The 27,536-nt window shown below is 41.8% G+C and overlaps 2 protein-coding genes across 2 annotated transcripts; one reads left to right on the forward strand and one right to left on the reverse strand.

Annotated features, from left to right (window-relative positions):
* Positions 1 to 646: 646 nt before the first annotated feature.
* On the reverse strand, positions 647 to 19,148 carry lamb4 (laminin, beta 4). Its single transcript, XM_088006434.1, has 34 exons — positions 18,891 to 19,148; positions 18,273 to 18,439; positions 16,733 to 16,868; positions 16,580 to 16,653; positions 15,794 to 15,982; positions 14,728 to 14,791; positions 14,369 to 14,583; positions 14,159 to 14,279; positions 13,795 to 13,983; positions 12,942 to 13,097; positions 11,778 to 11,881; positions 11,611 to 11,690; positions 11,234 to 11,429; positions 10,570 to 10,695; positions 10,299 to 10,478; positions 9,900 to 10,015; positions 8,948 to 9,059; positions 8,296 to 8,479; positions 7,514 to 7,657; positions 7,202 to 7,433; positions 6,894 to 7,051; positions 6,428 to 6,652; positions 6,118 to 6,335; positions 5,902 to 5,998; positions 4,918 to 5,287; positions 4,647 to 4,810; positions 4,263 to 4,465; positions 3,969 to 4,127; positions 2,801 to 2,945; positions 2,442 to 2,649; positions 2,235 to 2,370; positions 1,979 to 2,143; positions 1,747 to 1,900; positions 647 to 1,095 (listed from the first exon to the last, which is right to left on the reverse strand). The coding sequence occupies exons 1-34, from the start codon at positions 18,910 to 18,912 to the stop codon at positions 956 to 958; spliced, it is 5,349 nt and encodes a 1,782-aa protein (XP_087862560.1). The 5' UTR covers positions 18,913 to 19,148; the 3' UTR covers positions 647 to 955.
* Positions 19,149 to 25,010: 5,862 nt separating this feature from the next.
* On the forward strand, positions 25,011 to 27,465 carry LOC106928452 (gamma-crystallin M3-like). The gene is made up of 3 exons (XM_015004726.2): positions 25,011 to 25,146; positions 25,512 to 25,754; positions 27,154 to 27,465. Exons 1-3 carry the CDS (start codon positions 25,075 to 25,077, stop codon positions 27,430 to 27,432), a joined length of 594 nt encoding a protein of 197 aa, XP_014860212.2. The 5' UTR covers positions 25,011 to 25,074; the 3' UTR covers positions 27,433 to 27,465.
* The last annotated feature ends 71 nt before the right edge of the window (positions 27,466 to 27,536 follow it).

Consider the following 27,536-nt stretch of genomic DNA (forward strand, 5'->3'; position numbering starts at 1 on the left):
CTATGCACATCATACTCTATAATATTTAGAAACAGCTCTATCTAGGATTACACGTATTGAGCAGAATAACATATACAAGGCATATTTACATTGGTGTGTCAAAGGAGCAGTCTGGTATTTTCTTGTTTCCTGATCAATTCCATTTTGCTGTCCATAGAAAATGCACAGATGGTTTTAAAACATCTGGATTTGTTTGAGCAGTTGTTCATTTCCTTGATTTGAGTTGTAGTGGGGTTACTCTAAAAATTGTATTGAAAATGTCAGCGAAATTCAGAGAATGGGCCATTCTGACACAGATGACGCTTCTGCAGGAAACATTCCGCAAATTTCTCTGAAAAGCAGCACCTCCTGGTGGATAGAAACTGAATAAATCAACTGGTTTTAAACAGACATCCAGAGATGTTTCATTCATGCAGGAAAGACTTCATCTAAAGTAGATTAAAATGTCTTTTTGTCTATTAGAGTTTCTTTCATACCACTAAGGTTTTTTTTTTTAAATGGTGCATTACATGAAACACTTAAAAAAGAGGCAAAACTAAAATAAAATAAGATTTGTCACAGATCTTTCCTGAAGCTCTATTGATGCCTTTTTCCAAACTGATTGGGACTGAAAACCGTTTCTGCCACAAATAGTTACACTAATATATGAGGGTTAGTTAAATTCACTTTATTTCTCAAACAACTGAGAAACATGCACCATTATTCAATTCAGTTTGGTCCAAATGAGCTTTTTCATTTCTCAAAACAAATGTCCTCTCAAGGTATTTTACAAAGCCGTAATATTTAATGTATAAAATACATTCGTTCAAATTCAAGCCACATGCTAAGTTGTAAAAGTTTCTAACATAAAAAAAACACATATTCCAAATGTAAGAGCATTAATTTTAACTTCAGATATAGATATAAAAAAACATTTAAACCATCATTTTTCTTTATTTTCAGGACCCTGCAGGACTTATGAGGAACATGTGGTGTAATATTCAGCTTTAGAGGCGATTTCCTTTTGAAGTGACTCCACCGTCTGCAGCAGCTCGACCACCTCCACTATTTTCTCCTCCTTCCTCTGGATCAGCAGCTGGATCTTCTGCTCCAAGTCTGCCAGAAACAAACGTACAGGAAACATCAACTCAGCTCTAAAACATCTCGCAGAAACCACATTCAAACATTCAGAACCCAAACAGAAAAACATCAGGATCATTCGGACTGCAGGGAGCAGCTTCCTTTTTTCACATGCAGGAATTAGGATAAGGGCCAGAACGAAGAAAACTCTTTTTTTTTTTTTGAGGAAGAACCTAAATTACATAAACTGTTAATGTGTCTTGGGTCTATTTCTTCTACTCTGTTTCTTCTGTATCATCAACATTTACCAGAAAAAACTAAAAAAGGAAAAAAAAAGAAAAGAAAAATCCTTGGTAACTGAGAACAAAAAGATCTAATTTTGCTCTTGTGAGTTGGAAAATATATTCAATCTAATGTTTTTTTCAAGTAAAAGTAAATCTACATTTTACATCAGGTCTACCGGGGCCTGGTGCTGATCTGCACAGGTCAGGGTTCACCTGGACAGGTCACCAGTGCATCAACACACTGAAGCTTTTTCCAAAGCAAACATCGAGACAGCCTCACACTCCTTTCAGTGTTTAGGATTTTTTTTTCTTCGTCTAACCTGTTCAGTGTAGCATTTGTAAGCTCCTATTCTGTGCAGGGCATTAATAATCCCACAACAACTCTTAGTCTGATGGTTATAACCTTCTATCTGTTGGAGTCTGTCCTCCATTTGTCTCTGCATGTCTTCGGCCTCCTTCAGGATTTCCTGCAGTCGATCTGCGGCTTCGTCTTCAAGTGTTTTATTCAAGTGTTTCTGCTTTAAGAGCTCAAACTGCTCCTCAACTTCTTGCAGCTCCTGTTGGGAGAGAAAACGTCTCAGAAATCTGGTCAAACCCAGCAGTAGCAGCAGCTGCTGACAGCTTTCAGATTTTACCGTGTCATTAGAAACGTTGGTCAACGCTGACTCAGCAGTTTCTCTGGCCTCTTTGGCCATCTCTCTGTTCTTCTCCGTTTTATTTTTCAGAGCTTCAATCTCCTCCAGCAGACCTACAGGCTGGTTCATCAGCTTATCCTCGATGCGGTTCAGTTTGTTTCCCGCCTGAAACATGGCAGAGAAACCATCAGTACCAGTCAGGCTGAGGCGATTACTGTAAAAAAAAAAAAAAAAAAAAGGAAAGTTTGAGCCTCACCTCTTGGATCCGGTCTTTGGCGTCGTCTCTGTCCTTATTTGCAACCTCCAGGTCGTCGTTGGCTTTGCTCTGAGCTGCGTCTGCAGCAATAATGTCCCTGAGGATGTCTTTAACGTCGATGTTTGTAGTTTGCTCCCTGTTAAAATAAAAAATAAAATAAATAAATAAAAACGGTTTCTGAAAATAATCTCGTTTTCAGACACCAACTTGGCTTCTGTCGCTTTCTGCAGAAGCTCCTGAGCTGTTTTGGCTTCATCCTGCAGCTTCTTCAGGTCCTCCTGGAATTTGGTGGCACCGTTCAAAAGATTACTGATCTCATTGATCATCGATTGGATCTCAGCAGGTGATCGCGGCAGCTGGATCCTCAGGACAGCGTTGGCCATTTTCTCAATGTCACCTGGAGGAACCATTTCATCTGCCAGGAAGGAAACAGGCAGAGATGTTTCCCACAGCAAGATGCATCACTCTGGTACATTTTTAGAGGACGGTAGGCGTAGAGCTGATCATTTAATGGTTGGATAATTTGGTCTCCTAAAAGAACTGACTTTACGCCTGTGAACACTGACCCATCAGATACTGTTTGACTCTCTGGAGCAGCTCTCTGGTTTGGTTTTTCTCTCTCTCCAGTGATTCGGTGGTGGTGCTGAGCTGGCGCTGCAGGTCTTGGGCCTGGTCTTTGACGTCCTGAGCCACTTGCTGGACATCACTGATCTTAAACGGTCAAAATAATAGAAACACCTCTTAAAACAGAACAATCCTCAGAGAAGACTCACTAACTAGTCTACATCAACCGTTTACCTGCAACAGATTTTTCAAAGTATCTTTTCTAACTGGACTTGGTAAAAGTTCTGGTTTGGCGCTCAAGCTTTCCCGTCGTCAGTTTTTCTTTTTCTGTTTCTATCAGTTCTGGGGACCTACAAACTGTTTTTGTCTTGGCAGAAAGTCTTTGCAGCTCCAGAGGAAGTAACCATTTTAACGAGGCCTGGGGTGTTTCACTCCTGGAGACTAACAAGCAATTAAAATGCTGCTGGGTAAATCTGATCTTAAACTGTTCAATTTTAGGGCAAGTCAATAACAACTTGAACCATAGACAGTTTTAAACGGGTCCCAAGCCCAACACGGCAAGTTTTCCCATCCAGGGTAATATTCCTGCCCAGTTTCCCACAAGTCAACCAATTTGGGATTTTGTAGAACAACACTGATTCCTGAAAGACTTGGCTACAAGAATGCATTGAAATCAGTTTTAAAAATTCTTAAAAAAATGTTTTCCAATAGCCATGTTTATAACTAGAACAATATAAATCAATGCACTTAGACTTAATGCTTTTTTTAACCAAAAAATGTTAAATGTCATTTCAACAACATCTGCAGTACCAACCTAAATTCACACATTTTGTTTAAAATTCATAGTTTCTGATAAAATTCCTAAAATATTCTCAGAATATTGTCTCTGCATGTCTTCGGTCTCCTTCAGGATTTCCTGCAGTCGATCTGCGGCTTCGTCTTCAAGTGTTTTAATCAGGTGTTTCTGCTTTAAGAGCTCAAACTGCTCCTGAACTTCTGTGTTTACATCTGGAATAATATAAAATGATGTGCACTTAACCTGCATCGAATGCTTCTTTAATTAAATGTTTTACTAATATAGAGCCACAAATAAAAGTCATTTTATTCTAAAATTCCCACAGGAACCAGCTCAGTGGAGAAACCCTCCCAGTGTTCCCAGCGTAAACTTGCCTTTTTCTTCGACTCGTCCAGGTTGGATGGGAATTTGATGAGTTGCTCTTTTACTTTCTCGGCCATCTCAGAGGCTTTCTGGGCGTCGGGAACAGCTCCGTCACAGATCTGACCTTCAGGACATCCAGAGCAGTCCTCCGGATCCGGTCGGCCGCAGATCTGAATCAGACCAAACCAAATTGCTCAGAGGAAACAGAAGATCATTCAGTTTCTTTATTCAAGTGTAATACCACTGATGAGCGCTAGAGGGTTCTCCATTAGATAAATCACTTCTTTCTGCAGAGTATTCTTCACCTTTTGGTTGAGTTGGCGCACGTTAAGCTCCTTGACCTTCTTCTCCAGAGTTGCCAGGTCTGCTCTGCCGCTGCACATGCTCAGTTTGCGCTTAGTCTCCTGTCTGGTGTCCATGGAGTCCTCCACAGCTTTAATGGAGTTTCTCACCCGCTTTTCGTCTGACATGAAGGTTTTGTGAAGCTTCTGGATCTCCTGCAGCATCTCTTCAACAGAGTGGAAACACAACAGAGATGATTATTTCTTATTAAAATTAAAAAATATATATATTTTAAGGTTTTGCTTTAAATCAGTAAATTCGATATCAAGTCAGAAAAACAGGTGTTCTGATTGGTTGAACTAAAGTTTGTTTCTGGCGTTCAGATAAAGCCAATCTTCATGTCTCACCTTCCACTGGCTGAGTTTCTTTCTTGTTTGGATCCTTGGTGAGTTTATCCTTCAGGTTTTTCAGCATCTTCTGAAACTCCACGTTAATATTATTGATTTCATTGTTAAGGAGGACAGATGGGTCGATCAGAATTATGTTGGTGTCAACAGCATCTTTCAGCTTCCTGCAAAGAGAAGTCCTTCAAAATCATTGGTTTCTGCAAACATTTGCCTTTAACGATCAGGAGCCAGATTATCTTTGATTCAACAAAATGTAAAATATGGATCTCACCTAATCTTCATGTAGAGTTTCTCTACCTTCTCCATCTTTGGCAGAGAGAAACCAGTCATGTTACCTACGCTGTCCAGTCTGGAGTGCATCTCCAGCATCCGCTGCCAGTACTGACTGTGAGTGGGATGCTGGGTGTTGCCGTGGAGAGGGATGAAGGTCCTCATCCTTTGGGCGGCTCGCTGGACGTCAGTGACGTTTTCGGTCCACAGAACCATGCATTCGTGGCATTTCTCGCAGGCAGGAAACTCTGAGCTGTAGCCTGGAGCGCACTCGTCACAGAGGATCCCGCTGACGCCAGTTCGACAGACGCACTCACCGGTTTCAGGGTCACACGACGGGCGCTGCGTTCCCTCAAGGTTACAGTCACAAGCTAAGAACAAGAAGTGATGCAATTAGGCAAAACAAGCCTTATATGAATGAAATGGAGAAAGCATAAAAAGATTGCAGCCATAAAACAATCTTTGTCATTTTGGGGGAGCTGCAGTAAACAGCACCATTTTGAGTCCTGACTTAAAGGAGCCAGCACTTCCTGTGGATTGACATTTGATGACCTCTGGAAACTTTTACTAATATCTGTAAAATGATAGTGGCACAAAATAATATTTTTGCTCCACAAAGGTTTGACAACAATTTTGTTTGATTTGTAGAAGGAATTCCTGAATTCTGGCTACGTTTTAAGATGACAGTGAGCTGACTCTGTCATGCAGCTGCTAAAATGTTTACTTACTTTGTTTGAACGTTGATGGTTCCAATATTTACAGAAAAGAAAGATTTGGACTAAATCCGAATGAAGTGTTTTGTTAGATTAACATCAAGGCCACCTTTTATGGTTGTTATTTTCCCTCATGAAGCTAAAGTTAGTTAAATTGTTATTTTGGCATCATGAAACCTCACTTAAAAACACAATATTGAGGTTGAGTTTAAGAATAAAGTCATTGACTCAAAGTGATTTAAATAAAGCAGGAGATTAAGTGGTTCACTCACAGAAGCACTGCAGGTCTGGATTCCCAAAATGGTTTTCTCCACATTTGTCACACTGTCTTCCTCCAAACTCAGGACGACAGGGACACTGTCCCGACACCTGGACACATCACAACTTCACCCAGCGGACTTATCAAACAATCATCTGCTGCTGCATGGACCCTGGCTGACCTCTGACCTCTTCATTCTCAGCCTGAGGAAGACCTGATCCCCTCTCACCTTGTCACAGACGTTGGAGACGGAGTTAGCCGGGTCGCAGCTGCAGGGCTGACACCCCGACGTTCCGTCCAGGTTCCAGAACCCGTCCTCGCATTCATCACAGAGATCTCCCACCACCCCCGTCCTGCAGGGGCACTGTCCTGTCCTCCTGTCGCAGAAGCAGGGGATCTCTAGTGGACATAGAGTCGCCTTGGTCCCCCGGCGGTCACAGGAGCATTCTGGGAAACATCACCGTACATATACCAGCAACCATCTGTGACCATGTGAACCCGTCGCAACCATGTGACACCTTCCTCACTGGCCGCTTTACCTTTACAGTTGTGTTGCAGGGCGTTGCCATAGTAACCAGGCTTGCAGAACTGGCACTGCGGACCCGTCGTGTAATGAAGGCAGCGGAGACACTCTCCGGTTGTGCCGTCGCAGGCGTCGCTGTCGTCCGGGTCGATGTTGTTGTTGCAGGAGCACGCTCTGCAGGCGGCACCTGGCAACCTCAGGTCGCCGTAGAAACCCGGACTGCACCGGTCACATCGTTCACCTGAGAGGTCGAAGGTCAGAGGATCGGTCAGCGGTCAGGTGGACTTTAATATTTGATTTATTTTTTCATCGTGCGGCCTGGGAGTTTTTATGAGAATTTAACTTTCTATTTAACTTCAGTTCAAGAAAAATCTCTGCTCCTATGCTTATTTCTGATTCCCTGGATTTAAACAGCAAACTAATAGCAACTAAGCTTTGGCTACACACCTGCAGACCAGGTGATCCGCACAGACAGCTCCTACCTGCGTGTCCCTCCCTGCAGGAGCAGCTCACACTGACGGACTGCAGGTTGTATCGACAGGAAGAGGCAAAGAACCGTCCGCTGCTCAGGATATCAGGGCACAGGCAGGGCTGACAGGGTTGCCTGGAGACCGGGTTACCGTAGTAACCCTCCACACACCTACAGCAGCCACACACAGGTGGGTCAGAACCACATGACACCATCAAGAAGTGAGGTGGTCTTACCTGAGGGGATAAAATAGCTGACGAAACGAGTTTAATAAAGAAAGGCTGAATATTCTGTAATCGGATCCAGAACCTTCAGTCCGACCTGTCACAATGCGGCCCACTGCTGTGCTCCCTGCAGTCCACACACTCTCCGGTCCGCCCATCGCAGGTTTCCGACAGGCCGTTGCAGTCACAGGGCTGACACAGCGGGAACCCCCAGAATCCAGACTCGCATCGATCGCAGCGTCGACCCGATACCCGGGAGCGACACGCACACTGACCTCCGCTCAGATCGCACGCCTCCGACAGAGAGCCTTGAGGGTCGCACTCGCATCCTGCAACAGCGTGAAGGATTTGCTGTAAGACGAAGCGCTCCTATGGCAGGGCTCTGACTGATGAAGAACTTTCTTCTTACGTTTACAGCCTTCAGGTCCAAACCCAAAGGTCAGAGGTGCGCAAGCGTCACAGCAACGTCCGATCACGCTGGGCTTACATTCACATGACCCGCCCAGCATACTGCACCTCGATCCAAGAGAACCGATGACGTCACACCTGCAGGCTGAAACCAGGAAGCACACAACATCAAGCCAGGTTCAGGTGAGACTGTATCTGACAGACGTCAGCTGCTTCCAGAGACACATTAGTGCTAAAACTTGACCACATAAAATTTTGGAGACATTCAATTTGTAAATTAGGCATATTAAGTTTATATTTATTGTCTGTAACAAACCTTATTTTATCACCCGATTGTAAATAAATTCAGGGAGCAAAAGAATAAGTAGTTTCTACACAGAACCAGCAGTTTATGACGATGAAGATAATCTACAGACCACAAGGTTGAGTTCTTCATTTGAGATTATAAAGCTTTTTATCTGAACCTGCACTTTGACACAGTGAGAAACTGGACCCAGAACTTCCAGCAGGTGGCAGTAAAACCCATAAATACATTTGTGTAAATTGTGACTGTAGTGCAGAAAGGTGGACCTTGGACCGGTTTGATTGGATGTTTTCTACAATTCAATAAAAAAAAAAAAAAACAATAATATTGCTGTAACTAATTTTTAAGTTACCGCAATCAACGTCGTTATTGTCGTGGCTGATGGCTGTGGACAGGAAGGATCTCCTGTAGAGGTCTGATTAATGTTTATGCTATTAAAACATTTATAATTGCCTGGGGGTTTGCAGTAAACGGCTCACCCACAGCTCCGTTGTGGATGCGCGCTGACAGACTCTTGATCAGTCCTTCGCAGATTTTTGGAAGTGACTCCTGAGAACCGAGATACACGTCCAATCCGACGCAGCGAGAGTGACTGAAAGAGTCGAAGTCACTCTGGGAACAGAAGTCTTCTTGGACTGAATAGAAACTCTGAACCAGTCCCATCTGAAAAATAATAATAATTTTAAAAAAAGATGACAGAAAAAACAACACCGAGCTTCATTTGAATCAAACAGGCTTGTTTTCTTTTTTACATTTGAGGTGAAGATGATCTGGGTAATAATAAAATAATGTGATGACTATTCTCTTTGGTCTCATTAGGCCTGGTTTACAGGATTCCTGCTCTTTTTCTATTTAAAACATTCAGACTTTTCAAGAACCAGAGTGGGAACCAAAGTTAACAACCGTAAGGTTTTAGGAAATAAAAAAAATCTTATTGCTTATTGCTCTTATTACTTTAGCTTACGGTTACTGAAAAGTTTTGATTGTTTTCAATATTTCTACACCACTTTATTTATCAATGCTGCAGCTACTTTAGTCCTTTATGCTCAGACTTTGCTGTTCCTAAAGCGACTCTGTAAATACTTCCCTCTAGTTGTGCAGAAATGAGTTTTTAGATCATGACTTCCTCACCGAGTCGACCAGCAGAGGAGCGTTGTCTGATCTCTGCTGCCTGTCAAAGAAAATCTCCACGGAGTATCGACCTCTGGCGTTCAGACACACCCGGGAATCCAGAATACCTAATCTGGGGAAAAAATAAGTGTGTAACATAAAAACAGCAGTAGATAAAATGTCATGGCAAACGGTTGATGTCATATTCATAAAAGTTATCTTGTGTTAGAAAGTATGCCACCTAGTGGACACCAAGGAAATGAGATAACAGGCTGAGAAGCAATGCAGCGCTCACATCACTTTTATATGTGTGCTACAATCAATAATAAAGTTTCTGCCATGTTCAAACTACAGTCATCTACTTACAAGTGCCAGAACAGTCTGCAGAATATTTTTGCTAGAGTCTTGGAGTTTATTAAGATGTTTTTTGGTGAATCTTAGATGGGATTTTGTGTCCTATTTTGGCCCAGTTTCTTCTTATTGTTGAATCACAAACTTTAACTGATGGTGTTTTGGGATCATTTATGACTTTCTCGATGAGTCACCAATGCATAATTAATGATATTACGATTCTCATGTATTCCTATTAGATTTGCTTTTGTCTGCTTTGTGTTACCAGACAAGGTCTATTTAACTGGTTTCTACTGGTCTGAGCCAAGTTTGGCTAATAAAATTTAAAAGAAATATGGTCAATTGCTGTAAAAATTATTCTTTAACAATCAGATTTTTCTGTACTCTTGTCATCCCAAAGTAAAAACTGAGTTGCTTCAGAGACACTGCATCACTTTTTTGGGGGAAAAATCAGAAAAGACCTGAAGAGAAACACTCAGCGGAGTCAGCCAGTCGCTGTGGAGGACGTTAGACTGTTTTCACTTTGCTACGTTTTAATGTAACGCTCTGCAGAAAGTGGTCAGCAGAAGAGTCAAGTGGACTCCCAAGGTGAATTACCTGTCGCTCACGAAGTCTGACTCACCTGGAGCTTCTGGGGAGGATCAGTGTCAGACTTCCTGTTGGTGGGTCGTCACTGCAGCCTCCGTCGCCCGGTGACAGCGTGATGACGTTCACTCTCGCCACCCAATCGGAGTCAGACTGCAGAGGGAGATGACCGGAGTTTAATCCTGGGAGAAAAACTTCCTGGATTAAACTCCAACACGATGCCTCATTTCTCGTTTCAAAATATGAGCAATAATTATTTTTTTGATGTTACAGTGTTGACATCTGAATGGAAAAACTCAAGATCAAAGTCTCACATTGATCATGGTTATGTCTGTTTTTTTTTTTGTCATATATCGAAATAAAAATAAAGAAATAAAATCTGTAAAGTTGACTATTTTTTAAGAGTTCATAAACAAGACCCTGAAGTTCTCCTCGCCTCAGATTCATAGCGGATCACCAGCTGGTACTCCATCGATGTTGGCAGGTTGTCCACGGTGAATCTAAGCCCCGCCCCCTCTGTCACTCTGACCAATCCCAGACCAGTTCCTGACTGCTCAGGTGAACCCTGGTGGGGAAGGATCTGCAGGGGCCCCTGGTTCGGAGGGCTGGTGTTCTGCTGCAGGACCAACAGAAAAGAGGGGAAACCAATGAAAGAATCACGTTCAGTTCTATTTCAGAGACAAACAGGAAATAAACCAAAGCCGTACCCGTCTCCTCCGACGGGCGAGATGACGAGGCCTCCGGATCAAAATCACTTTACCATTGGAGAGCTGGAAGTGATAGCCCTGTCTTCTGAAATACTGCTCACATGGAGGCAAAAGGCCGGGATTCACCTAAAAACACAAAGACAGAGAGAGAAAGTCTTTGTAAACAGGATTTTAAACACATTAAGATGTTAAGACAGGGCTGGTGAGTAAATTTAAACATTTAAACAGCTTTCTGAGGAAATTTTTGGAGACAGGGGGGGTGGTTTCTACTAAAGGTTTAACCCATCCATACGTCCTTACCCACCAAACCTTGCATGGTCTCTGGCGGCAGGTTAAGACACTGAACACACAAGATAAACAACCACACAGAGAGATGTTAGCTGGGATTTGAACCCAGGACTGCACAGCTGCAAGGCTAACAGCTAGCAGCTGTGTCGTTGCCATGGTAAAATATTCCTCCGTAACAACACTGTTCTGTCTGAGTTCAATGGATCACCGAGGTTTGGACTCCTTAGCAGGATCAATGGCTCTGTCAAGATAGCTTAATGTTTAGTTTGGGATTTTTAGCATCTGGGTCGGATTCAGATCCAGATGCTAAAAATCAGTCCCTGGTTCTGATGGCTTAACTGAACCAGATAGTTTTCCATTCAGTGATGATACACACCAGTGGAGAGGAAGAGGGAAGAGGAAGAGGACCAGGAGGAGATGGGGAGGAAGTTCCTCCTGTCAGCTGTGCAGCGAGCTCCGCCTCATACAGGAAGTAGATGAGCGAAGGGAGGAAGTAACCAGGTGCAGGATCAGAGCAGCGCCGACCCACCATGTTGGGTAAACAGGAACACTGTCCGTCCTCTGGAGAACACCTGAACAAACCCAAAGTACATCACAAACTTTATACTTTATATTCTTTGAGAGTAGATTTAACTCCTTCAGAGTGGGTCACATCTTGTTATTCAGATGACAACTAGTGACTGGATTCAGTTTTATGAAAGCATTAAATCACTTGAACATACAGAGTCAAAAGTAAAAGAAGAAAACTCCTACATGTTGCTGCTGGCTCCGCCAACATCACAGTCACAGGGTGAACATTTGAACACAGAGTTTCCCAAACCCCAGAAACCTGCCTGGAAAAAAACCCATTAAACCTCAAAACATGACTTAATACAGAGGATCTGTTTCTACTGATCTCTGTTTTACAAACTTTAACCTACAACACAATGATCACACAGCGGCCCGGTGGCCATTGGCTCACATCTACAGCTCCCTGTAAGCGGATCACATGGTTCAACACTTCCCAAACCGTGGCACCTGCAGACTGAAAACAGCATAAAGTCAGATCAAAGCTGCACAGAAGTAGCACAAAGAGCAGGATGTTGTCTCATCTGGCCTATCTGCTGTCTTAAATGGTTAAAAAATAGTTGTTGCTCAACTATATGAGCATCTATAATGTAACCTGACCTCCTCATGTCACCGAAACACTAACAATATTCCCATATGCTAAGATAAAGGTAAGGTAATTTTATTTATATAGCACATTTTCAGCAACAAGGCATGTAAAAGTGCTTTACATGAGTTAAAAGGAAATATAAACAAAATAACAACCCAAAGGAAAGAAAAAAGAGGAAAGAAAACTAATCTAATGTTCTAAAGTATGTAAACTAAGTGCTCCTGTTCAGGGTTGCTAAGTATCTAATTCCACTTCTAAATAGTGAATACTCTACAGTTTCTGACAAAATAAGCTAAAGAGTGACTGATCTAATTCTTTTTCTGGGTTAAAAGTAATATAAACTAAGCAGCGACTGTTCCTGTTAAGTATTTCTGGATTCCAAGTTCGTAGTGATTCTAATTCTGATTCCATTTCTGGGTTGTATAATATTGATCTAAATAGTGGGTACTGAACAATTTCTGATATTACTAATAAACTAAAATAATCCTTTTCTGGGTTAAAATAAATAGTAAATAGTAAGTGGGCTGGATTTATATCACATTTTCTAGCAATGCTGACCACTCAAAGCACCTTACATGATACCACAGGTTGGTAGGCAACCGAAGGTTATGCGTCTTACCCGAGGGCACATCGACATGTTACGGCATGTTACAAACAATGTGCGGTTTGGAAACCACAATCCTGGAGAGATTAAAGAAGTTTTATTGACAATTTAAAGAACCAGCTCCCAGCAGAGGCGGTCCTAGCCTGTTTGGCGTCCTGGGCGAACCGCCTTTCTGGCACCGCCCACACACTAAAATGGAACTGAATCTGAATCTGCTTCTATGATTATATCGATCTGACAAGTATAGCTTTGAAATGATTATTCTTACTTGATAAAATATGAATAAAGAGACCTGAATGGAGGTAAAAACAGGTGCACTGGTACCTTCACACCCAGCCGGGTTGTCCGATCTCAAATCGAAGAAGCCATGTTTGCAGCGATCGCAGCGTTGACCCTCCACGTTTTCCTTACAGAAACACCGACCGCTTGAAGCATCACACAAGCCGCCGCTGTGGGAGCCGGCGGGGTCGCAGTCACACGCTGCAACAAGAACGTCACTCCATGATGCTCAGACGCAGCATACGTCCTGACGCCATGCTGCTGGAAGCTACAGAAACATCAGTGATCTCTGACCTGTGAGACATCTGAGACTCAGAACTCAAACCGAGTTTGACTCATTCATGAAACACCAATTTGAAAAGTAAAAATCTGACAATGCTGATCATTGGTCATCATCTCAAATCAATATCAGAGCTGTCCAAGTCCATACATCTTTTCTCCGATATACCTGAATCAAATGGTATCATCACCAGGCGTCTGCAGAGTTCAGTGACTGAATGCTGATGAGGGAGTTCAGGCATTTTGTTCAGGTGTGTTGGAAAACGGATGCATTTAAAAACTGCATGATAGCAGCGTTTTAGATCTGAACTTGGGCACCCTGTTTTAGATGCCTCCATCCTCCAATAATCTTTATTCAAATGGATGAGTTATTAATTTGATCCTGAAGACAGGTAGCAGGGAACGTATCAACTTTGCACCGATCCTTGGGGGCCCACTTAGATAGAAGAACCAGAAAGTGCAAGGCATAACCATTACCGATTTTTTAAAAAGCTGCAACAGCAGCTTTTATTTCCACTGAAGTGAAGCATCAGAACCATCACTCCCACCTGCATCGCCTGGTTTGATGCTGCACTGTAAAAGCAGCGAGTATGAATAAGTTGCACGTGATGAAGCATACGTATGCAGGCGTGGGGGTCCTCCAGCGCCCTCTGCGGGTCCTGATACATTAAAGGTCGACAGCGCTCGCACTGAGGCCCTGTCCTGTCATGGCGGCAGTCGTCACACACGCCGCCACTCACACCTCCAGTCTCTTCGTAGCGAGCAGCATCAAAGTGACACGAGTCTGCGTGACCGTGACAGTTACACCCTAAGAGAGAGACAAACAAGGTCACAGACATGGAGGTGAAACCTGAAACAACTCAGGCATCATAAATGTGAAGGTTTAGAAGCACAAACAATCTGTATGTCTGTTTTTAATCCAGAATAAAATGATAGCTGATTCATTTGTGCGGAAACAAAAGAGGAAATTAATAAAAATTTACTCCTGCAGATGTTGGGTGTAGTTTCTCCTCCAGGCTTCCAGGGGGAGTCATTGTGGAACGGCTGACATCTCTCACAGTTCTCCCCAGCTGTGCTGTGCTCACAGACACATCGACCGTGAACCTGGAAGAAGAAGAAAAAAAGGAATAGACACCAGCAAAACAATTTAAACTGAAGATAAACAAATTTAATGTCAAAGTTTCGGTGTGTACCATGCCGGGCTGGGTGAAGACGTCTCCACGTCCTCCGTCCACAGGGACACAGCGGCTGGCGTGTCCGTTACAGAAGCAGCTTCCCTGAACCACCATGCTGTAAAGCGAGTAGTAATATTTCTCCTGAGGATTTCTGCGTCTGCGAGCCAGCAGCGTGTCACCGAGCGTGAAGAGACGGGTGAAGTTCACGCGGATATTCGTCAAGGTGATGAGCTCTGAGGATAATTAAGACATGTATAAGCGAATATATGAAAAGTTATACTTAATAAATTGGAATATGTGTTCCAGTGAGGACCGTTTGTCAGATTAAAAGTACCTTTTGGGAAAAAAAACAACAACAACCTTTTCCATCGTCTTACCTTGAACGTTCGGAGCATATGGGTCATCTATTTCAAAGACAGGATCCAGAGCTTTTAGCACCACCTGGTGGACAAACATACCAGGTTACAGATTTATCTAAATGTCAATCAATACTTTCCTCAGTTATTTACACACACTGTATAAAAAACACAGTTTGTACTCTCTGATATTAAATCAGACACATTTTTCCTGTATTATGTCATATGTGCCAGAATATTTAGTGCCAGAATATTTAGTGCTCACAAAAAACATGGGATATGTGGCTTTCGAGTGAAATTTCAGGCTGAACCTAAAATGCACAAACTTTTACAGATGGACTTAATGTGAACTTTTCTAAAAATTTGAATGTCTAAATTGTTCAATGTCTCATTAGTTTTTGCACAACTTGAGGTTCAATTAGAGGCTAAATTCACAAGAGGTGTTTGATTCCTGAATTAACAAAAAAGATCTATTGGTGTAAAACAATCTTTATTATCACGCTGTTCATATTTTGACAGCATGAGACCAAGATGACACCTAGAAACCGATCAACAGTATCTCACCATTGCGAGATTTCAAACAGGATGCTCTAAGACAAAAATGGCTGCTGAGTGTAGAGCCACAGAGTTATCGGCTGGTACCACAAATATTCAGAGACAGATTCAAAGCCTGCTTGTTTAGAGCTGCTTTTGATTAATGTCAACTAAAACATTATAAACTGAAGTCTGTTTTTCAACTTGTCGTTGCTTGCCACTGCAGTGTGATGGTTTTTCCTTGTTTTATTTTCCTTCTAATCCTGTAATGAACTTGGAAATGGCTTGCTGCTGAAAATATGTGATAAAAATTAAACTATCTTGGCTTGATTTGTGTTGACGGGTGAAAAACTCATATTCAAGGTTTGCACCATTGAAAGAACAAGAGTCCACGTTAACATTCAAAACCAAAAACAATAGCGTCAAACTAAAAAATACTCTTGTCCAAGCAGAGACATTTTTTCCCACGTTACAAGTTTGTACCTGAATTTTTTTTTTATTCCATGAACGGAGCAAATAGGTTGGTGGATGTGTGTTTAAACGTGGTACCTACCTCTCCACCTGTGGACGGTTCTGGTCCAGAGTATCTGCTGTCACAGACAATGTCGTCAATGAAGCTGGCAGGTTCAGCAGGAACTGAAGGAAAATGAAGGGAACAATCGTCTGCAAAGTAGCGAAAAACTTTCCAGCTCCGTCCAAAATCCTTCGAACGCTCCACCAGCATGGCTGCAGGCCTGAAGCTCTGCAGGAAGACAGACGGGAGACATTCACATCCTATCAAGCAAATCAGACCCAGGGGCTCATGCAGCGCTGCCGACTGAAGCACGTCCATCTTTAAGTCGGACGTTTCCGATGTTCTTAAGAAGAACATCGCATTGTCTGACCAGAGGATAAAGTTAAGGATGAAAAAGCCTGTTCTTGTTCACGGCCTGTTCTTTGTAGGAATTAACCTCCAGATTTAAAACTGACTGAGTTAGCTGGATCTACGTTCAGCATCAGAATCAGTGGAGCAGCGTCAGTGGTTATCAATAAGGCCGATAACCAAATCTCAGCTACCCTGGGTACGCCAGTCCCACCCGACCTCACACCTCTGCAGTCCTGCTTCTTATATTGCTGTTGATAATCCAGCAGGGCGATACTAATCTGAACGAAAAGACTAATCTCTCCCCTCTTCACATCACCTTCTCAGCTCTTATCAGAACAAACATTTTTTCAGATAAAACTGTTCATTCAGTTCAGTGGAGGTGTCTCCTACGTGTGAAAGCACATTTTAAAAATCATCTGACTTAGCAGCCTGGCAGGAGAAGAACATTATAAGTGAGTGTCTTTAGCTGTTTACCTTGAAGGTGAGGACCAGGTGGCTGAACTGGAAGACAGTCTCCAGGTCCAACTGGATGCTGACTTGATGAACTCCTGCAAACAACAGAAAGCTTCTTACGTTTTATTCTGTCATTAATAATGACGCGCCGTGACAGGACGGTTTCCAGCTCACCGTTCTCAGACTGCCACCACTTCAGTCGTCTGTCGGAGTCAAACGTTGTGACGACGTTCTCGATACGATGGCTCTGTGGGTTGCTTTGGGGACTAAACGGCAGTCGGGAGTCACACGTGAAACACTTTTTCTCCCCCTGATGAATCAATAATAATTTTAAATGAGTCATTCATCCTAATCAATAATCAGTGGTTTACTAATACGTGCTGAAAGGTTGGGGTTTGTGTCTAACGAGCAACATAAAGAGGCTATAGGTCAGGGGTGTCAAACGTACGGACCGCGGGCCGGAACCGGCCCGCCGAACGCATTATCATTATTCATGAAAAAACATATACTTCGTTTAATTGAAAATCTGCAGTTCCTATGCTGTCCACGAGGGGCGCTGTGTTTTATTCAGAGCACACAACAAGATGCAACACTGCAGCGGAACTAACAGCAGATGGCAGCACTGAGCTTCAGGTTCTGTAAACAAGTTCGATTCTATGCTTTACCAGCTTTTTATTTTGGCCCTGGCAACCTCATATTTCTCATGCATCCTAACATATATATATGTTATGTATGCAAGTTTTTCTATATGTATGCATTTTATGCATCAACAAATGTACTTAATCAAATGTCTGTTTACAACAGCTGACACTTAAGATTTCAAATGTGTGAAGCCAGATAATTTGTTCAAATTGCTTCCCAGATGTTGAAAATTGATTTTAAATCTTTTCTTAATTTTTGTCTGTTGTATTTTGTGATGCAGGACAGTGTTTTTAAGTTCCAAAAACTGTGAATAAATGTTTTGCAACATTGTACAATCACTGAGATCAGTTCTTATGCATAATGCACTTAAATAAATGCTTAACTGAGTAAAAGTATTGTTGAAATTGCAGATACCTTTCTTAAAAACTGAGATTATTCATAATATATTTTGTAAAAGTGAAATTCATCAACAAGTCCACTTTTATTGGTTCTATTTAATCTTTCAATGAGTTTACTTGTGTGGCCCCCTGCAGATCAGATTAAGATGTATGCGGCCCCTAAACCAAAATGAGTTTGACACCCCTGCTATAGGTGTAAAGACGTGACACTGACGGGTGTCTGATTTATGGACGAGCCTGGAGGCTACAGTTGTTGGCCCATCTCCTTTTTACAGCACTAAGTATTTCCAACCTAAGCCATGACAGAAGAGGAGAAAGGAAAATGCATTAATGGGGAGAGGAGTTGGAAAAGTTCCTCAGGCTGAAAAGTGTCAGAATGTAAAGTGACAAATCAAGACTTGTTTCGGTATGAAAGTCAGAGAATGGGGGGAGAAAAAAATGAGTTCAGCAGCAGCTTATTCAAATCCACAAAACCTGCACAGTCCCACATATCGTCACACATTATTACCTCAGCATAAACAAATGGTAGCACAAGATAACCCACAGAAACAGCTTGAGCTTCAGCCAATGGAAACATCTTTATCGTCTGTTTCACAGATCCCCTGTGTGTGTGTGTGTGTGTGTGTGTGTGTGCGTGTGTGTGTGTGTGCGTGTGTGTGGGTGCTGCCTCTAACCTCAAGGTATCCAACGATGCAGTAGTTCTGGGGTCCGTCCACGCCGCAGGTGGACGAGGCTGAGAGCTGCGTTCCCCGTCCCACCATCAGGTCACCGAGCTGGGGGTGACAGGAGCCACCAGGGCACTGGTCCTGGAGGTCCTGGGGTTTTACCGCCGGGAGACAAACTGCAGGGACAGATGAGCCACAGCGAGTGAATCCATTGTTTCATGAGGAACTCAGAGCTTGCAGTCTTGTTTCTTGTTTTGGTAGAGAACATCAGCTTCTGCTCCAAAGACTCTAGAAGTGTTTCTGACTCCAAATATCTTTAGAAAAGACCCAGTACCAGCAGGAACAGATCTTCATTCTCATCTTGCTGTTCAGTTCTCTAAATGTTCAGGAACATCCTGCTTGAGATTCTGGATTCCTTTCCTTCTGGGTAATTTTCTCTACCTTTATTGGAGGAACTCAGCAGGATGGAGAAGTTCAGAGTGAAGTCAGTGGCTTCAAGTAGACAACCTTCCCAAACTCCCACAGGTTAATCGATTCCACTGGAGTTTAACTTTAATTTAGTTCCTCCTCCATGAAGAGACCATTGAGAACATTTCTTCAGTCAGGGATGTGATGAGAAAAACTCACCAAGAACAAAGATGAGGATCATGTTGAGACATCTGGTGGATTCTAGTTTCTGGTGGACTGCAGATGATTCTTATTCTGTTGGTGGAGAAAAAGCACATTTATCTCAATGTGCAGATGATTGTAAACCAGGACTGCATGCAACTTCACAATGGATTAAACAAAATTAAACAAAATCCCTCTGGGAAGGAATGTAAAAGCATGGACCACACACAGAACCCCAACGACTACAATAATTAAAGTCATAATTGTATCATTTACTGTCTCCTACGGCATTGTGTGCTGGATAAAATCTCACTGAACGAACAAGAAACAAACTTTTAGGCCTGTCACAATAAATCAATTAATCGCCATAATAAATTAAAACAAGCTCGATAATTTCCACTTGAATGATTTAACCAAATTTTTTTTGTCGCTCTCTTTCTACCAAAAATGGGATGACAAAGTCTTCAGTCTTTTTTGTTTACAGAGATTTCATAATTAATTCATTTGTTGCTTCTGTTGTTTTGTCTATTTGTTTTGGAAATTTAAAATGTCTTCCAGTTCTAGTGTTAGATGTTAATCAGAATTTAAAGTTAGTCGTCTTTGAGAGTGTATTCTCGCATTATTATGTCATTACAATTACATTACTTGAAAATGGTCTCAAAATGGCAATATTTGTTTATCGCAATAACTTCTAGGACAATTTATCTTCCAGTAAAATTTGTTACTGCGACACGCAAACTGTACAGCTTGGAAAGGTATAATCAACATACGAATTAAGCATTTGCAAAGTTTGTAATTTTTGACTCCAATCTCACATTTAAATGTTGAGTAAATTTAAATCTTTAATATTTCATTTGACTTTGAAGTCTAGAAATGCTTACAGTGATATTTGCACAGATGACGTTCTGTCTTATAAACTGGTCACAAACCACAGGAAGCGTGTTAGGACTCATCGAGTCACTCTTTAAACACTGTTTGACAGGAAACATTTTAATTTTAAGAATTGCAACATCGTCAGTAATCCCAGCATTTTGAAACCACCAGACATTTATTGTTGTATGTCTTATTAAACATTTAAATTGCACTTGATTTTGTTATTTTCTTTTTTTAAATAACCAAAAGTCAACAACACAATAAAAACCAGAGGCTCACCTTGTGTTTTAACTAGTCCGCTATATGTGGGTCTGTATCAGTTTTTAAGGTGTAAAATTTCACATTAAGAAACTGCTGAGGAGGATTTGGTGAATGTTTATGAGGCGTAAATGTAAATGTGTTTCTACCTTCGAACAACTGTTATCTAAATTTTAGAATACAAACTTTGAGGCAGTGCAGCTTATTTCAATTCAAAGCCCCAATAAACCCAGACAGACGAGAGCCAGTGGAACAGCCAAGTAAAATAAACTAAAAATAAAAGTACAGAGCAATACATAACCCTGAACTGAAGCTTTATAGAAACCGTACAGCGTCTGAACCCAGCCAAGAGATAATTGCAACAACCAAAGCAGTTACAACCCACAGACCACAACACGATGTGGTTCAGCCACTCCTAATAATGAAACACGTTTATTCCTCCGGCTGAAGCTGAACTCCAACTCGGTTCTTGTGGTTCGATGGGAGAAACGTTCTGAGAGCTGGAGCCCAGCTGCAGGACTCTGGATGATAGAAACGTGTTTATTCAGCAGTGAACCGTGCGCCCTGAAGGGACTGGTGAACTTTAACTGGAATGTTTGGGCCTCTCCAAAAACTGACTGAACTGTACACCATTTCCTGCTGTAACACTGCAGCAACACACACACACAGACACACACACACACACACACACACACGCACACAGACACACGCACACACAACAGATTCACTGGAAATGGAGGACAGCGCACCAGCTGAACCAGCATCTCCAAGTATGTGGCATGTGGATCTTTTTGCTGCAGTAAATCTATCCTCAGCCACTGTGATGTTCTTGTTGACTCCGTCAACTAAAATCTCAACTCTTTAATCGTTACACAGCAGATTTAAGGTCTGGCTCAAATAAGCTATGGACCTTTATATTAAAAACATAGGAAAAGTTAATAAAAATCTACAACAACCTGATTGTTCAGCACATTTAAGCACCAGGCTTTTAAATCAATATAATGTAAACAGGACATTTTTATTTGAACTGATTTCTTTAATATGAACATGATTCACTTTTAGATTTGTTTTAATTGCAATTTAAAAGTATTCTGTCAACATTGGTGGACTTGTGACCTGTCCAAGGTGTAAACACCCCAGCAGCCCTTCAGGACAGGTGGATTTAGATGATGGATGGATGAATGAATGTCGTTTGTTAAAATTGCTCTGTTAAGAAGTCGTTTGTCTCTCACACACTCAGAAGAAGCTTTCAGTCCCTGTTCTTCGGTTGGGATCCCACCCACTGTTTCTGCACCTCCATGAAAAAGATACTCTAAGATCATCTCACCATTTGCATGCACATTTCTCTGGACCCCTAATGAACAACACAACAAATACCTGCTGGATCGGAAACACTGCAGGTCTGACCAACCAGGATGTTTATTTTTATTCTCTGCAGAGATAAAAATGTTGATCTGCAGTGATGAACAGCTCTGATACCATCGGTAGCAGCAAGTCTGAATGGCTCATTCCTGGACAGCAAAGTCTGATTGGTTGTTTTCCTAACAATATTATTAACTTTATGACTACCAAAAGACAGAATAAAGGGAAAAGAAAATACACTGAATTCAAAAAGCGGATCACGTTCAAGAAAGATCCGACCAAAGCAACCGGAAAGAGAACTGACGGGAGCAGACCCAAACTGGGATGTTTTTAAACTTACACCTTCGTAGGTAACCTAAGTAAAAATAACTGGGTTTTGGCAAGAGCGATAAATGAATCACAACCTTTTACGAGAAAAACACAAAACTCAGACAGATCGAGGGTTAAGCATCTGATCATCACGATCAGACAAGCAAGTCTGAGTCTGTTGTTATTAAAATCTGACTTATTTCCATTTCAGGAAACTCAGATTTTCCAGCTGCAAACTTTCACCCAGGATCAACGTTAAAACAACAACAACAAAAAAAGCTAAAAACATGGCTTAGGGACAATAAAAAATAGAAGGAAATCAAAAAAATGAAACATCTATAGAGCTGAGGGAACGTGTCTCTCCAGATAATTGGGATTTTATTCTGACAGACAGCTCAGGTCTAATTTTACTCTTCAGATATTAGCCCGAGGAATCCTCTGAACTAAACGTCAATAAAACATGGTTTTCCTTTTAGCTCTCAGGAATCTGCAGACAGATTTAACGAGGAATGTGCGATTATTTTGTAAAAACTGTGGAGCAGAAAGTGGGTCTTAGGTACAATAATAAGCACGTGCAATTTCATAAGTAACAACGCTGCATTTAGGTGCATATTTGAGGTTTCAGTTACGATGCAAAGTGTTGGCTGCAGCGCAGAGGAATAAATCACTTTGATATTCATGAAACAGGACGAGAAGATCTGCTGGAGATCAGAGACGGAGGACGAGTCGTGTGGCTGCTTTAAAACAAGATGGAACATCAGAGATAAGGTCCTGTTTCTTTTCATGCCACTAATGTTTCAGCTCCCAGACGTTGTCAGGTCATGTCTGTGTTTTTATACGCAGTTTTCAAGGAGTTTGGGGGCGGGGGGCGGGGGGTGAAAACCAAACAGTTGAAGATTTCAAAAGTTGCATGAAGAAATTATCCTGCCATTCTCCTGGTGTTTGAGAGAAAATGATGAATTCAGGTCAAACTTCACTGAGATTTGCACCGTCTCTGTGCTATAGGTGGTACAGAGTGGAAAAAAGGAGATTAGAGTTAGTATAAAGTCATTAAGCTGTGAAATGTATTTAGTTGCTTTCACTGCAGCAAATGTAAAAATTACACACAAATGCCAAAAAATCTGCCAGTTTAATTTGAAAACCGGGACAAGACGCATTTAAACCAACGCATCTTCCACGATTTTAAAATGAGGCGAGAAACCATTTAAAATGTGTTTACCCAATTTAAAGAGGACAACTAAAAACTGTAAAATGAGACGTAACACCACGAGGCAGCGTTTATTTAACTTCATTCTTAATGTTTTCAGATTTCACCAATTCAAACTTCACTGCGACTTTCATTCCTGACATGTTCATCTTCCATTGAGAAACATTTAACATTTAAAAAAACATTTTAAAATATTTTTTATCTTTCTTTCTGGTGTCCTGAAACCAAACCGAAGCTCAAAGCAAACAATGATTTTCAGCGAATCTGACAGCGTGTTAAGCCCCGGCACTCCGTGTGCGTCATGTCATTACATGCACAAGTTCTTCGGGATAGTGGATCTTTTGTCATTTGGTTTATTTATGGAGAAGTCAGCATGGCAATGGATGAGTTAAATTTACCTAAGACTGGCCTTATTGCAGCTTTTTTCATTTATATTTTTCAAAATAAAACATCATTTCAACCCAAACACACAAACTCAATAAATTAGTTTTCAGAAAACCTTTTTTTTTTCTGCTGACACAAAGAAGCTGCACAGAATAAAAACCTGCAAAATCGATTCAATGCAAACTCCGTTACTTCAGCAGAAGTCATCTAAGATAATTGCAAATATCTAAATTTAATTTAAAAAACGGACTGTTCAACATGGGATTAACTGCACCCATCTGACAGAATTAGTCCAGTTTTCTTTTCCTTTAGTCTGAATTATAACAACATGAACTTCAGTCCCATCAAAGACATTTGGTGTGCTACAGGGAGACAAAGTGGACCTACCTGCTTGAGCTGCCATCCAAGCGAATGAGCACACCTGGGCAGGTAACAGCACACCTGAGACACTTGCTGCCCGAGGCTGAAGCTGTCAAGAGATGGAGAGAAAAATCACTGGGAGGAACATCCAGAATAAAACTAACTAAATTATCCAACCTCTCTGATGACGTTGCCCCTACAAGAGTAAGATTGTACGGAGTAGTGGTTGGGGGAGGGGCTGCAGGAGCAGCACATTTGGTCCAATGGAGCCCCAGGTTACCTATTGTCAGCCCTGGTTCTCCGCCCAAAATTACAGTAATGGATATCTTTAACACGCGTGTGTGCTTGAGCCAGGATGTTCAGAGAAGAGATGCAGTGACACGTTATGTTTCAGATTTAGCTGCTCTGTAGACGAGGATCTGATATCACAGGAGAAATTCATCCTGAACTCATGAAAGGCAGATCTCCGGACGGTGTAAAGGAGCAAGTTCTCTCTGGAGACCATAAGGAAGCTCTCTTGGAGACAAGAAGGAGACTCCAGAGTGTCATAAAGGAGCCCCGTTTACACTCCCAACTTTGTAACTTCTGGAGAAGGTAAAGCTTTGGGATGCCATGAAGGAGCCCTCTATGCGGGGTAAATAGGTTGAAAAGCAGGTCTCTTGAAGGCCAGAAGGATTTCCCTGAATGTCATAATAAATCCCACTCTGGAGGTTGTAAAGTTACCATCAACATGGTGTAAAGAAGCCTCCTCTATAGGTCATAAAGGAAGTACCAGAAGTTATAAAGGAGTCATGTTGAAGGCCATGAAGGAAGTTGTCAGGGTATCAAAATAAATGAAAGAAAAAACAAATCCCCCAACACAAGGCCTAAATGTAAGCTCAGGACAGCTGATGATGAGGACTTGGTTGTCGGAGACGATGAACAACGATCCACCAGAGCGAGAACATCTTCAGAATAATAGTATATTTAAATTATCATCCTGAATCAAATGTCCTCATGATTTTTACTCTGCTGTTCAGAGAATACAGCAGTGGCTACAATAAAGCTCCTGTTGATGATTACAGCATCTGAGTTTGTTGTTCCTGACTGAAATTAGATTATGTTGGTGCTTTGGAGGCTGTCAGTGCTTCTGGCCTTTATTATTTCTGCTGTCTGTGTGCTCGGTGTGAGGTAAGCGTTTTCACTACTGATGTCATCACAGCTTCACCTTCTTTCTGTAATTTTCTCAGTGTGAGTCGTCCACTTGAAGGTAGGAAGCGGGTGAGCTGTTTTGCCATAGAGGATTCTGCTGGTGTGGATGAAAGCCGCTGCCGAAGGCCTCCCACCGTCATTGTTAACCCCCTCAAAGAGGCTTTGTGTGGGTCACACAACCACATGCTGAGTCTGCACTCTGACACACAAAGCAATCGATGTCGCTCAGGTGTATAAAGGTTGTGAAGTCACACAGGTATGATTGCACTGAGCCTCCTCCAGCTCCACGCCAACAACATGTCCACCACAAACACGAACATGATGAGCAGGGTAAGTCCCCGCAGGTGTTTCAAGTTTCAAAGTCAAACAAAAAATGCTAACAGGGACGTTCGGAGTCATGAATTTCTTTTAATTAGTGGAAAATTATTTTAAATGTCCTCTATAAATGTTTCCTACCTGACAGAGCAGAAGAAAGAAATATTGCCGTCTCTGTACTAAGAAACGTGATTGAGCATAATGCCAGGTTTGTGTCATTAGTTATAAAAGCACAAATGAAATGAATACAGACCAAGATGTTCAGAGCAAACCTGCAGTAAATCTGTGTTGACAACTTGATTTCAGCAACCTCAGCAAGTTCTCAAAGTATAAAAAAAAGCCACATCTTTACTTCCTCTGTTCAACTTCTTTCTTCTTAGGTCATCTTCTACGAGGACAGGAACTTCCAGGGGCGTTCCTATGACTGCAGCAGCGACTGCGCTGACATGTCCTCCTACCTGAGCAGGTGTCACTCCTGCAGGGTGGAGAGAGGCTGCTTCATGGTCTACGACCGCACCAACTACATGGGCAACCAGTACTTCATGAGAAGGGGAGAATATCCCGACTACATGAGCACGATGGGAATGAGCGACTGCATCAGGTCCTGCCGCATGATCCCCATGGTAACTGCATTTTACATCACCACACAACCTGTCGTGAAGGAACTGAATCACTGTACGCTGACATGTAGTGGGTGTCAGTCAGGACACAATCTGAAGTTTGTCTTCTTTATTGAAAAGTTTTCAAGATTACAATCAGAGCTCCATTCAGGGAGACTTGAAATCTCTTATGGTGGTTTGATAGCTGAGTGTTATGTGTGGTCCTAAAATACAAGATAAATAACAATGTAAAACAAGTAAACTCTTAAAGCAAAAGTTCCTTACATATATTAGCTAAATTAGAATATTCAAATGAACTTGTTCTTAAAAATTAGACAGACCTACCAACATTAACTAGTTAGGTTGCTTTGCAAACTGAGCTGCTATAGAGACTCAGCAATTATGCTGTCAATTAACAGTGAACATACAGGTACATTAAATATGAATTTTATGGCTAAAATATATTGTTGTTAATAAAAAACAAATGAAGAATTATCTCTCTAACCCTAACCCTACCCTAAAAACAACAGATTGCTAATTATGCTAATTAGCATGACACGACATGCTAATTGAGCACAATTAGCATTGTAATTATCAAACTTCTTATATTTTACAACTTATTGTATTTCCTTAAAAAAAAAAAGACAGGGGATAACAGGACCAGGTAAATAACTTACAGAATTACTTACATTGGTCAACAACGAGCATCTCACACTGGTTGGAAGCAGCCATACCATCAACCACCGTGCTATTTGCCATGCTTTTCTCTCCGTTCCCTTTCACCAATAGGTGGCGCCTGTGAATCACATATTTGACTACAAAAATAAAACTTGAGAACTAATAAAAAGTAGATAAACATGGGGGTGCATACACCTCTGGTAACCAGTCAGCGCACATATTCACCACTGCTACCAGTACTATATAGTCCCAGTGTCAACCAGATGACTATAGCTCACAAAATCGCCATGCTAATCAATCCCAATATTGCTCCAATGGCCTCTACAGAAACCAGTTGCATTACAGCATATAACAACTATGGGAATAAGTGACAAAACAGCACAAATTATCTCCATGGTAACCAATCATACTAGCTATGGAAAGTAGTAAATGAATTGACTTTATTTAACACTTGTTAATATAAATGTAATTCTTTACCCACCACTAAAGACACAATTATGCCGTTATACTCCACACACACGCACGCACACACACGCACACCAACACACACCCACATGCGCACGCACGCACACACACACACACACACACACACACACACACACACACACACACACACACACACACCCCCACACACACACACACATTTACACGACTGGTAGCCAACTTAGGGTTAGGTGCCACTTCCTGGCACGCAGCCAAACACTGTACAGAGATTAACTGACTATTGATTATCGGTATCTTCTAGTACCGCGGCTCCTACAGGATGAGGATCTATGAGAGGGAGAACTTCGGAGGTCAGATGTACGAGATGATGGACGACTGCAACAACATCATGGACCGCTACCGCATGTCCAACTGCATGTCGTGTCACGTGATGGACGGACACTGGCTGATGTATGAGCAGCCCCACTACAGAGGCAGGATGATGTACATGAGGCCCGGAGAGTACAGGAACTTTATGAACATGGGCTGGAGCAACATGAGGTTCATGAGCATGAGGCGCATCATGGACTCCTACTATTAAAGTCACCAAATAAAAAGCCATTCTTATTTTAAAGTCTGCTGACGCCTCAAATCTGTTTTTCCTGCCAGTAAAGCTCAAAGTTGAATATAATGTTGATAAAGAGA

Source organism: Poecilia mexicana, unplaced genomic scaffold, assembly GCF_051168715.1.
Source record: "Poecilia mexicana isolate PSO_F unplaced genomic scaffold, ASM5116871v1 scaffold_6, whole genome shotgun sequence".
Classification (NCBI taxonomy): Eukaryota; Metazoa; Chordata; class Actinopteri; order Cyprinodontiformes; family Poeciliidae; genus Poecilia; species Poecilia mexicana.